Genomic DNA, 12,936 nt, shown 5'->3' with positions numbered 1-12,936 from the left:
GGATGGCAGCTGTGTAGCTGACAATCCGGTCCAAACTGGGGGAGGAGGATGGAAGGCTTTTAGGGCCTTCTTAGTGTAATCTCAGCATTTCTTAATAATGTTCTTACACCACTAGGTTTATTTTGACATGCTGAGATCAATACCAAAAGAAAAGGCTAAAAATTAAAAAAGAGGGATGCGTTTGGTGGGGTGGGTTATGGGGCTGCTATTTTTGTTAGCCTATTTGATTTTAAGTATGGTTGGCTCCCCCCACCACGAACGTGTATTATTTAATAAAGTAATGTGTAATTTAAGGAAACAACCTTTTGAATGTGTAAAGTCTGTATGATACTACATCAGGGTTGTGAAAAATTAGATACTAAAATTAAGTTTCCCGAGAGAGTGCTAGCACATTAAATGTTAGTTTCTTCCTCTCTGCCAGTTTTGCTGTATTTTCTGTAAGAAAAGAAATCTTGAGTTCCAAACAGTTGATATATGGACACATTTAAAACTCAGCTAGTTTTTAAGTAGGGTACTGTAATTTCAGACTTTAAGTACAAATTATACATTAATAGATTATGACAAAACATTCAAGATGCCAGACTTTTTTTGTGAGAACAATTCCTTTCATTAAAAAAGTCACAAATAATAAATATGTAATCAGAAGTGAAGTACATACCAAAAAAATTAATTTGATGAAATTTAACATCATTTCCTTGAACCACTTTGGACATACTTCTTGCTACCAACAAGACAGGAGATTCTATCTCCGGCAATATTTAGGTCAGCTTTTATTATACATTCAATAAATCTTGGTTGATAATATTGTTGACTAAATTGCCTTAAGTTATCAGAGTCATTTATGGGGGACGGGATGTAAATGTTGTTGACAGCTAGAGTGAAGGCATTAGTTTATTTACGTTCCACTTTATTACAGCATTATTATCAGGTAACTAGTAAGACCTGCACAGTCTTTTCTCAAAATTGTTTGACTGGAAAAGTCCAGAAGATTGCGCTGATGCTAGCCCATAATATGAGGGACATAAGTGATGTGTTATTTTGTTTTAATGTTTTTGCTTGGAATATATACCTAAGATTCTGGAAGTTACTGTCCCACATACCTACTGAGAATTATTTCACAAAGCATTTCGTTTGTACCTCTCCTTAATTAATTTAAGGTGTCAGCATTATCTTATCAAGGCATCTACGATTACAGTATAGAATATGTGCTGTTCTCTGTATGGAACAAAAGACTGAACAGTGCTCTTGGTAAGAGGAATACTGTTTTGACAAAGTTGCAGACTTTTTCCCATGATTATAGTTGCAGGGGGATGTACCACGTAATGAACATATTAAAAGTGTTCCTTGGTAAAAGAATTAAACATTTCTATAAGTGGAAGGAAAAGAAACTGATTTCAGAGAATCCAAAGCGATAGCTTGTGAGTCCTGGTAGATGAAGAAATCCGTAAAGATATTTATCACAAAACGGTAAGCGTTTTGAGGGAAAGAATACCATGTCAAATCAGGGATGAATGATAAAAATTGTTCTTATTCCTCATCCCCCCACTTTTTAAAGCCCCACTCCCACCCCAAGTACACAGAGTACTGTTTTTATTTTATTTTACCCGACAAATGCTTGCATAGTGGTTTGTGCCTGGGATTGTTCTAAGCACTTTGCAAATATTTACTTTATGTTCTTGGTACTATTATTATCCCTGTTTGTTTTTTAATATTTAATGAAACTGAGGTAATGCTTTTCCAAGACTTTGCAGGTAGTATAAAAGCCACAGCTGGTATTTGAAGCTGGTGATCTGGCCCCGGAGTTAGTCCCCTTACCTCTGTGCTTTCCCCTGCTCATACCACCCTAGAGTGGTGAGCATGAGAGGCAGGGTTTAGTACTCCTGGGTCCTATGACGTTGTCAGTGTTTATCTCCCTGTACCGCTACAGAAACACATTCATCAGCAGAGGTGTCTGCTTTACGGTTATTTAGTGGAAAATGATGTGTAGTCATCAGTTTGAAAACATAAAAACAGAATATGTAGGAGTTTTGTTGCTGTTGGTAGTCTTAGGAAAAACTGTGATGAATGAAATTCTGTTTACTGAAGATGCAGCTTCATGCATCATTTAGAGGACTTCTCTGCCACGAACCCATTCAGCACTTAATCACACTCAATAAATATTGAGTCCAATTAAACGCTGAACAAGGACGCACAATATTCAGCATTTCCCAATTTATATTCTTTTTAATTTCATGTTTGCATGGGTATGGTATGGAGCTTAAAATTCGTATCATACGAATTTTAGGAAATTTTGAATGTTTTGTGAGAGGTCATTTTAATCATGCAACCACAGACGGTACAGGGTAAAGCAGAACCTGTAATGATCACATGTTACAAGTTCAAGCCTAGAAATTCTCTGAGCACAAAACGGTATCCTTAAAATCAGTGTTGTGGCCTTTCTCTTGCCAATGAGAGAGAAACCATTGTATTCATTTCCTGACCTGAGTGGGAAAGGGATAGTCCCGGTTCCCACACGCAGACGTCCCTGCCCTTCATTCTCTGGGTGGCGTCTGGAGAGACCCCGTAGTGGGGCTGGGACTCTGCCCTGAGTCACCAGTAGCTCTTTCCTTAGCAGACTGATTAATCTCTCTTTTACTTCTCAGTTTTTGTCACCCATAAAATATCACTTAAATATGATACTTCCCTGATAATATAGCTGTTTTTCACTTATTTCTGTCTCCTATCAATGTGACATTGTTAGCATGTTAAATACGTTATTTAGTTTTAGATTAATTAAAAAACCCAAGCAATATGCTAAGTTTATTATATCCTGGGGCAGATTTATCCATTAATAGTAACCACTTTTGAAGGTAGGTTAAAGAATAGTACAGACACATAATCATAATTCTTGAATATGTTGAAAAGCAAATTCTTTTTTTTTTTAAACCGGAATTGCATACTACTGTCACTGAAACAAATCTCTCATAGAGGATTTTCAAGTTTTTCATTGGTAGTGATTATTTTTTGTCTTTGGCTTCAGCATAATGAATTTAGATACCATGTTTTATTGCTGAGGGAAAATGTGTTACCCTTGTGATGGACAGGAAAATTTGGCTTGTTTTCAAAGCAGATGGTAAATCAGTCCTTCAATGCAGTATGTGTGTTGCTACACCACATCATGTTTTCTTAATGGGACTGCTGGTTTGGAATTGACTCTGTGCCTCGTCCCATAATTCTGTGCCTTTTGCCTTTTCTGGGAGAATATCTAATTTATTTCTTATGATGTAGAACTTTATTTGGTAACTATAAAAATTATTTTATTACTGCATGTGAAGAAATTTACAAGAAAGTTTTAACCTCTTGAAAGTTGTTTTTCATATTTACTGATATTTTCTAAAACTAGAAATGATTATTTATGGATTTGTTTTTCACATCCACAATGTTTTACCCTTGGCTTTAACAGATTAGCAGATTACTCATTTTAACTTAAAAAAAAAAGAAAAAAGAAAAATCTTCATGCCATTACGTAGAAACTTAAAAAAAAAACCCTCCTCAGGAAATAAGGGGGAAATGATTGTATTTCGAAATGTAATATTAGAAGTGAAAATGTAATAAGACTAGTATCATAAAGTGGGACAGGACTGCCCTCTTGGAGCCTAGAATATAATTGAATAAAAGGGTCTAATTTTTATTACTATTACCATCCTAATGGTTCAGTAGTGATGGATAGAAGTACCACAGATTAGTTTTTCCCTTGCTTAAGAATTAAATTTTCCTTTGGGGAGTGAATTTTTTAATTAAAAATAATCAGAACTATCTTTTTAGAAATTGAATATATTTGTCATATAACATCGTATAAATTTAAGATGTACAGTGCATTACTTTGATTTTTTATGTATTATAATATGATTGTGATATTTATATGTTAGATAATTGTAATACAGTTTTGTTGTCTATGTTTATTATACTGTACATTAAATCACTGTCTTATTTACTATTTGTTGCAAATTTGTACCCTTAAACAATATCAATTGTTCCCCCAGACTCATTCCCTGGTAACCACCATTTTATTCTCTGGGGGTTTTATTGCTTTTGTTTTTTTTGAGTGTGACTTTTTTAGATTTCACATATAAGTGATGTCATACAGCCCTTGTCTTTGACTTACCTCATTTAGCATGATGTGTTCAAGGTCCATACATGTTGTTACAAATGACAGGGTATCTTCCTTTCTCATAGCTGAATAATATTCCACTGTGTATATAAACCATATCTTTTTTTTAACCATTCATCTATTGATGGGCATTTAGGTTGTTTTCATATCTTGGCTATCATGAATAATCCTGCAGTAAACATGGGAGTGTATATATCTCTTCAAAATACTGTTTTCATTTCCTTTGTGTATGTGCCCAGTAGTGGAATTGCTGGATTGTATGGCAGATATATTTTTAATTTTTTGAGGAGCCTCCATATTGTTTTGCATAATATTAGACCAATTTATATTCCCACTAACAGCGTACAGGTTTCCCTTCTCACCGCACCTTCACTAGCACCTGTTGTCCCTTGTCTTTTGAATGATAACCATTCTGACGGTATGAGGCGTTGTCTCGTTGTGAGCTTGATTTGCGTTTCCCTGATGGCTAGTGATGTTGAGCATCTTTTCATGTCTGTTGTCCATTTTGATGTCCTCTTTGCTTCATGACTTATCTCTTCTTGGAGTTCTGCTGGGTTTTAGCTTGCTTCAGTTAGTTGTGAGAGACTCATGGAAACTGAGTGACGTGAACTTTACCTACAGTGTGCAGTAGTGTTTTAAGCTGTATATAGTACATACATATGTTGTTGTATCAGTGGTATGCCAGAGGTGACCGTTCTGTACAGTACTTTGCTTTTTCTAAGTGGATTTGTGGAAACAGTAGCCCACACTTGCAAATATTCTTTAAAATTAAGAAAAAACAAATGCCTGCTGGCCTTTTTTTTATTTTTTACTGAAACTGAAGTATTATCTGCATTATATGGGAAAGGTGGACTAGTAATACTTCAGTTATGACAGCAGATTAGCTTAACAGGAAATCAAGAAGCCTTGATTGTGTGTGTGTGTGTGTGTATTTAAAGCCGCTGAAGAAAATGAGTTTTTGAAGGCTTTAGTAAAGTACAATTTAAGCTCTCATTTATAGAGTCAATGTCACAGGCATGTCCTTGGCTCTGTGAGCACATTGAGATATCCGTTAATATCCAGCCTTATCCCAGAATGTTTTTAGTTGCTTTTTGCTATTTATTAATGAATTTTTTTCACAGAAATAGAAGGGTTGCTTTTGTTCCTGTACCACTCATATGCTGAAATAAAACTAGAAAAACATTTGCCTGGATTTTTCCACAAAGGTTTTGCTTCTTTTTCTTTGAAATATGGTCTTATTCCTACGAGAGCCTGAGTATTGAGAAAGGTGACTGGTGTGATTTTGCCTGCTCTCTGTAGTGCTTCCTCCCGGCCATTTCAGGTGAACAGATGCAGTCTACCAAATTCCCTTAGCTGGAAAAGCAAGGTAAAGCCTTCATGCCTGGCCAGAAGTTGTAAAAACATTGCGTGGCTATCAAAATTGTCACTTGTTTGGCATATGCGAGTACTTTGCTAACCCTATGACTAACAGATCCTCTGGTTTTTATAATGCCTTTTTATCAGAAGAGAAGTGTGTCTTATCCCATTATACACAAATAAAATGAAATAAAAATTAGAATTTCAGGCCTTTCTGAATAAGTGGGTGACTTTGGTGTTTGTCATTCCAGTAACAAACAATGATTTCCTTTTCTAATATGAACTCTAAAAAGAATGCTGTGGGAAGACCACAGTATCAGAATGTCACTCTGGTTTATGGGGAGACATTAAAAGAAACTGTGTTTATAGTTAGAAGAAGCTGTGTTTCTGATCATCCGCTGGTCAAAAGAGCGAGTGCACGTACAGACTGGTGGACACCTCGGTTTGACGGCTGTTGATACGTGTGTCTGCTTGGAAGAGAAAATGTGTATTAAGAGGGGTTTTTATCTTTTTGCTCATTTGTTAATTTGTTCGGTAAGAAATAAAATGGATATGCAAGTAACTTTTAATTACATGCAGCTAGCTTATTTTTTGTGCCCTTTGATTCTTAGAAAATCATGCATCTGTGATCTTAGGGTTTCTTCATGGCTGTCACATAGACTTCTACACCAGTACCAAAGTCAGAAATCTATAATTACTTTTGTAAGGGGTAGGGAGAAATTATGCTATCTATATTCTTCAAAATTCTCAAAATACCCTCTTTGATTGATTCATAACTAGGAAAAAGTATCCTAGCCTTTTAGAAACAAAACCAGTATTTGTTGATACTGAATTTGGAAACTCGCAGAGATGCAGCCTTCAGCAGTCCACTTGTACCCATTTTCAAGCTGTTTGTTTATTCAGCAAATATTTATTAAGCACTTATTATGTGGCAGACACAATATAAGTTCCAAGAAGGACAAGAACAGAGTACTGTGTTAGGTTAAAATAGGACCATAGTTCGACAAGGTGGTAACCAAACTTTGAATTTGATTGATGCTCTTATTTATGTTTGGATTATAACACGGAATCCCAGAACTATAAGAGACCTTTAAAATTATCTATTCCAATCCTTCATTCAGTGTTTGAATATTTTTTATTATTCTTTGATTGTTACTGATATTTGACTATTTTTGACTTGCATTTTCAGGTAGTTCAACCTAAGAGAACCATTTAAATAGCATAGTGCTGGACCATGACTAAATGGATTAGTTAAGGAAATGCCATCCAGCACTCCATACAGAGGAGAAATGTGAAACTAGATATTGACAGCATAGTGACCATTTGCAGAAATAAAATGGCTGACGAGCCCTCATGTAGCCAAAACGAACATCCTGGGTGCTGAGCTGAGCATTCTAGTTGTGTGAGCCGATATATCAGCTCGAAACTCCTTTAGACTCTATGAGGCTCTTCTAACCAGTGAGGGATTTTCTGTATAGATGTGGGTTTCAGTAGCTTTAAACTTGAGCTCCTGGCCAGAGGGTGAGCCACTTACTCATGCCTCTCCAGCTCCTGAGAGAACTCCTCCCTGCTGTTGTAGATTAAGGTTGTTATCAGTCTCTTCAGTCTCTGAAGTCTCCAGAAGCTGCATTGCCCCGGCCATGACAGCACAACACATGGCTGTGGGTTCCTAGATGTTAAAAAATTACTCCAAGAAGCAACTCCTAGGGATCAGGATTTCACCTGTTACAGGGAGGTCCTACTTGGGTAAAATGATGAAATGACCATTTTCCCTTGGTATATTATTTGATTGACTTCGAATAGTTCCTTGAAACTGTACAAACCTGAGACGAATTCCTTTATATTTTTGTTTTTACCACATGACGTACACAGTGGTAGGCTCTGGCATCAGAAAGTAGATACACTATGGTCCCTGTCCTCAAGTTATTCTAAAGCACTCCTTAGTCTAAGTACTTACAAAAAATTTGATAAATGTAATATATTCTTTCATCCACCCACCCATCCACCCACCCATCCATCATGTATTAAGTACCTACTAATGCCAAGCATTGTTCTAGGATCTAGCCATAAGCTGAAAACAAGACAAAGTCCTGCCCCCATCTATGTCATGTTTTGGTGGGGAAAAGAAACAATAAACATAATATAATGTTAGGTAATGATGAGGGCTATAAAGGAAAAAATAGTGGAGAGTTAAAAAGTACAGAGGAGAATGTGATCAACTCTGGGAGGAAACAGGGTAAACTGCACTAAGAAAGTAATTTTAAATCTGGGTTTTGAAGGGTACATTAGAGAATGGCAGGCAGACCATGCAAGGACGGAACTTCTAGATAGAGAAGTAGCAACACCAAGGCTAGAAAGCATATAGTAGGGGAATACAAATAGTAATACAAGCTTTTGAAAAAAGATTTAGTATAGAAATTAATAAAATATGATGTATAGTCTCCTTGGAAGAATGCTGAATAATGGAATAACATCATATTGGGATTTAAGAAAAATTGTTTCCTCAACAGTGGCTCTCATATTTACTCAAGTATCAGAACTCCAGGAAGTAAAAGTACTTTTTGCAGAACACAATAAATTATTGTTATAATTCACTTTCAAATATCTGAAAATGTCATTACTGATCTGAATTTGGAGCCATTCGAGGCATCTTTAAGGTTAATTAACAGTAATAGATTCTAACATTTTAAAATATATTTAAGAAGAAAAACTCACACTTAAGAAAATCGTATACATGAATTTTTTTCTGTTATTTTGGGAAGGATTACTGTTACTCTGTTTTATCATCAGAACACCAGTGTTGTTCAGTGGCATAGTTGGAGAACTGCTGCACTACAGTTGTGCATCAAATGGACTGTCATCCTGTGTGGGAAGACTTAGGGAGTCACTGTCTCTTAAAGCAGGCAGGCTTTTTGGAAAGCCACTTGCAGTGGCCCTGACTTCCTTTTATTGAGCTGAGCTCTCTCTCCCTGATAACTTAGACTCACTGCTGAGATTCTTACACTGTAACTCTTGGATAGAATTATGGAAATCATGACCTATTCTTAGAATTATTCTGAGAAATAGTAAATCCAAATTATTTCAGTATGCTTTGCACTATTTAAAGGTTGATTATAAATGACACTAATAGCGATAAAGCTGTGTATTCACCTGAGTGAGCAGAGGGTAGGGCTGAGAATCTGGTCTGTAAGTCTTCATAGTTAGGCCCTGAGTTTGTTCTTTCTTGTATAACTTTTTGCTTATGCCTCTCCCCACCCACCATGATTTTTATTTGAGTAGCAACAGAGTTGAGGAGCAGTTCATCTCAAGTAGAAATAGGAAACCCAAAGTAAAGGTAGAAGAAAATGCATTGTTAGAATATTATGATCCTTGAAGGAAGATGAAATTAGATAACCAAAACCAGGTTATGATGGAATTAAAGGAAACTTTAAGTGTAAACCATTGAAACTTGGCGAGAAAAGGAGGAGCAAAAAGGCATGCCAAAGATACTTACATTCACATAGACATACAGATACATACACATGTATGCATATCTGTGTATCTAGCTAGTATGTGAGAGGTATATTACATATAACACATTTATATAAATGCACAGAATATATGTATTCCCGTCAGCTGTTTGTTAAGTGGTAAATGACAGATTGATACTGTGCTCTTCTCAAGTGTATCCTGTCCCACTGTCTGAAGTGGCAGGTGGAATCTAGTCAGTGATTTAAACTGTGAATTTTCTTCAGTGTTTTAAAAGAAAAAATTTTTAATGGGGGAAGTAATTTGAGGTTTATTTATTTGTTTATTTTTTTTTGACAGAGGTACTGGAGATTGAACCCAGGACCTTGTGCATGCTAGGTAGGCATGCACTCTACCACTGAGCTATACCCTCCCCACAAAACTGTGAATTTTTTAATTGATCAATCCTGACCTGCTAACCTCAGCAACCAAGCAGCTGCATAATGTGTTAGGTAATCATACCAATGGTGACGATTACATCATTGACCTGCCTTCCTTTTTTGGAATGTAGAAAACAACAAACCCTAGAAATATGTCAGATTTTAAAACAAACCAAAATGATGGCTAAGGACAGTGCTGTCATCTATAGTATTACCACATCTAGTTGACTAGTTATGAGCCATTCTGTTTATAAAATTAATTTTTGATTATTCTTTATTTTTAAAGTGAAATGCTAGCTTGAGACTTAGATGAAAGGTTTTAGAGAAATAAAAATTTTCTGAATTTAAAATATTTGTTGTGATAAGGTGATGCACTGAGTGAGTTTAAGATAGTAATGTGTGTTAGCAGACTTTTATCTCTATCAGCTGTAAGATATTTCCCTGGTTTTTGTGCTTTGGAAAGTTTATATTTTAATTCAGCATAAGGACGTTCAAAATAAGAATCTCTGAAGTTTGCTTTATTTTTCTGTCCCTAAAATAGGAGAGATTTTGAAATAGATTGCTTTAAAAAAATAAATCACTTCTTAAAACACACAAATATGTATACATCTACCTCTGGGACAAGAGAAATGAATTACCTCGTTTGGTAACTCACATTGCTTCTCCTGAGCTGGATGGCTGAGCCCTGCGCTGTGAGTGGGAAGGATGGCTATTGTTCAGTGCTCTCGTGAAAGAACTGGGGGGAAAAAAAGGATTCAGTTTGACTGGCGTTGGCTCTGGCTTTTCTGCATTCCAAACTGTCTGAGGCATAGAGCGAGAGGAAAAAAAAAAAAAAAAACAAAACAGAGAGAGAGCGCGCGAGAGAACGAGCTCGGACCAGTACCGTATAGAAAGTGTTTTGAGTTTCTGACTGGCGTGCCGGAAAGATCATGTTAGCAACACCCAGAAACTTCACAGAATGCAGACCCCAGGTAAGAGTTCCTAGAGTCTGTCTCAGACAGAAATTAAAGTTTGTATATATTTAAAGGGAATGTGTGGGGTTTTTTAAAAAAAGAATTACACAGATGCAAAGACTTTACTTTTGTGATTATTGGCTTAAAAAAAATAGTTGGTTTTTATTACTGTGACTTCACAGGAATACTGTGTGGAGGCTGTCAGCAACCAGCACAAAATCCAGCTCAAGAATAGCCTTCTGAGAAACTCAGATAAATTAAAAGTGTAATGATCCCAGCAAAATACTAACACTGCAATGTTTACTGTTCTTTTAATAATACGAAGTGGATTCTTATTCTGGATCTTCTCTAGATGCTTTATGAAACATTAAGATACATGGGTATGGATGCAGTCCGTTTCTTTCTGAGGGAGACAAAATATCTTGATCATCAATAATACTGTAACAGCCTTGCTTGAATTGCAGTAGCTAGTAATAAATCTGTGTCATTAGGCAAGTTCAACAGGTTGGATGTCTCTATGGAGACAACACTAAGAGTTCAGGTGAGAACTTTGCTTGTTCTTTTTGCCCAAGGCATGCTTTTAACATCCTCTGCCAATAGATGACAGTTCAGCAACTTAAACTGATTAGCTCCTTGAAAGTTCAATCTCGAAGAGACTTTAGGAGAGCATCTGCTACAGTCCACACTCTCCATTTTCACTGAGAACATTGAGGTCTAAGGCATGTTGTGCTTGTTCAAAATCACAGTATTAGAACAGAACTGAAATGAAAATCCAAGTCTCCTCATTTTCAGTAGACTGGTTTTTTATGGTACCAGCTACATTTAGGCTTTGTACCATACCTGCTGGTATCAGGTACCGTTTGAGTTATTGCCTAAAAACCAAATGCATCATAAACCTACCTAGATTGAAATCTTATGAGAAGGAGATACTGGGGGATGGATGTCATCAAATCAATATTGATACCATGCTCTTGATCATGGTGTATGACAAAATATTTGTCAGAAGAAGAAAAGCTTTCAGTTAAGGAAATGGACTATAGATTGTATGCTGCTTTTATATAAGCTATTACATAGCTGTGGCATGTCCTGAATATCTCTATGTAAAATTAAAACTCTTTCAAATTGGTATGAATATCTTTTAAAGACTTTAGGACCCAGCGGTTTTCTATATAATTTATTAGTAAAGCCTTTTTTTTTTTGTAACTTGGATGTATTTACTGGAAGCAAAAAATCATCCCTTATTCGCTGCCTTCTCTAAATTTATTTTTTTTAATGTAAGATAACATTTTAAAGTTATCCAACTATTTGGACCAATTGCTTCCTTATCCAGGGTCCAGCTCTGTTTCTCTCGATTTGTAAGGGTCCTCTGTTACTTCACTTCATGAATTATGTGTTAGAGGGTAACTTAAGTGGAGGATCTTGAGAGTCACAACAGACAGTGCACATCTGTCTTCATACATTTTCATTTAGTCCCTGAAAAGGTTGCTGCCCTTTCCATTTTTCTGGGGACCATTGTGGGGTTGAGAGAGGCCACACTATTCTAGTGAGCTAAATAGTAAAGATAGCCACTGTCAAAAGGATCTGTCATGGCTCTTCACAACTCCTGGGAACAAGTGAGCCTGATGTGGCCCTAAGCACAGTGAAGGGATGTAGTCTTTTTGTGTTAAAGCTTGACCTGTTCATTCCAGTTTTCAGCTGGGTCTGTGGAAATGCAGTTGCGATTCACAAGTCTGTGAAGGAGGAGCAGTAAGTTGTAAGGAATAGTTTCATTACTGCTCTCGGCTATCGGAAACCAAATTACAAAGTGCATCCTCCACCCAGTAGGAAACAAGAGACTGTTTGTCTTACTGCCGAATCCATTATTAAAGCGCACTGTTTACAGGAGTACTGGTGGCTGTGAGAATGAGGACGTAATGCTCTCTCCAACTTAACAGTGTTCATGTTGTGTCACACGGGGCTGAGATTTTCCTCTCTCCTTCTCTCCTGCCTGGAGTATGTGGAAGGACTGCCATGATGTGTGTGCGTATATTATGTTATGTGTGTGTGTGACAGGTGTTAGGGTGGACCTCTGGCCTGAGTGCATTCGTCTCCCCATACTGGAAACAATTAGGACATTAATCTATTGCTGCTATTTTACTCACCTGACTTGAAAGAAACTACTTTATTAACCATCCTTATCATCAGAAATCACTACTACACATTAGAGAAGAATATTAGAAGGAAACACATACTCCTTCTTCTCTCCTGAATACAAATGTCAGGTTCACCAGGTTTATACTTTGTGTGTTAGAGCAAAGCGCTGTGGTAATAAGGTGCCCATTTTGTGAGTAAAGACAAACTATAAATGGGAGGGAGTGGGCAGAGAGAAATGAATGGCATGAGGAAAGAAACTCTCATGTGTACGTGAAGTAATTTTCTTTTGACAGTTGTTTTTTTGAAGGCAGGCACAATTTCACTACTCATGATTTTTCCCTTAATTCTTTACTCATAAAAGTTACCTGATTAGCCACTCAAAGCTCCGGGAACGCAGACATGGCTGTGTTTTCCCTCCTGCTCCAGCCGTGACCTTCAGCAGCTTCTCAAGAGGGAC

General features: G+C 36.7%; 1 protein-coding gene across 5 annotated transcripts in view; it reads left to right on the top strand.

Annotated features, from left to right (window-relative positions):
* RASAL2 (RAS protein activator like 2) overlaps positions 1-12,936 on the top strand; it is a 297,751-nt gene that overhangs the window by 179,478 nt on the left and 105,337 nt on the right. The window contains exon 1 of one of the 5 annotated variants that reach the window (XM_006199618.3): positions 10,242-10,364. The exons of the other annotated variants lie outside the window; for them this stretch is intronic. Coding sequence (XP_006199680.1) covers positions 10,352-10,364 — 13 coding nt within the window. The 5' untranslated portion in view covers positions 10,242-10,351. Of the gene's footprint in view, positions 1-10,241; positions 10,365-12,936 lie in introns of those variants that run through there. 5 annotated transcript variants of the gene reach the window in all.

This window comes from Vicugna pacos, chromosome 21, assembly GCF_048564905.1.
Source record: "Vicugna pacos chromosome 21, VicPac4, whole genome shotgun sequence".
Taxonomy (NCBI): domain Eukaryota; kingdom Metazoa; phylum Chordata; class Mammalia; order Artiodactyla; family Camelidae; genus Vicugna; species Vicugna pacos.
The sequence above is the reverse complement of the archived record's forward strand: the minus strand, read 5'-3'. Positions and strand labels throughout refer to the sequence as shown.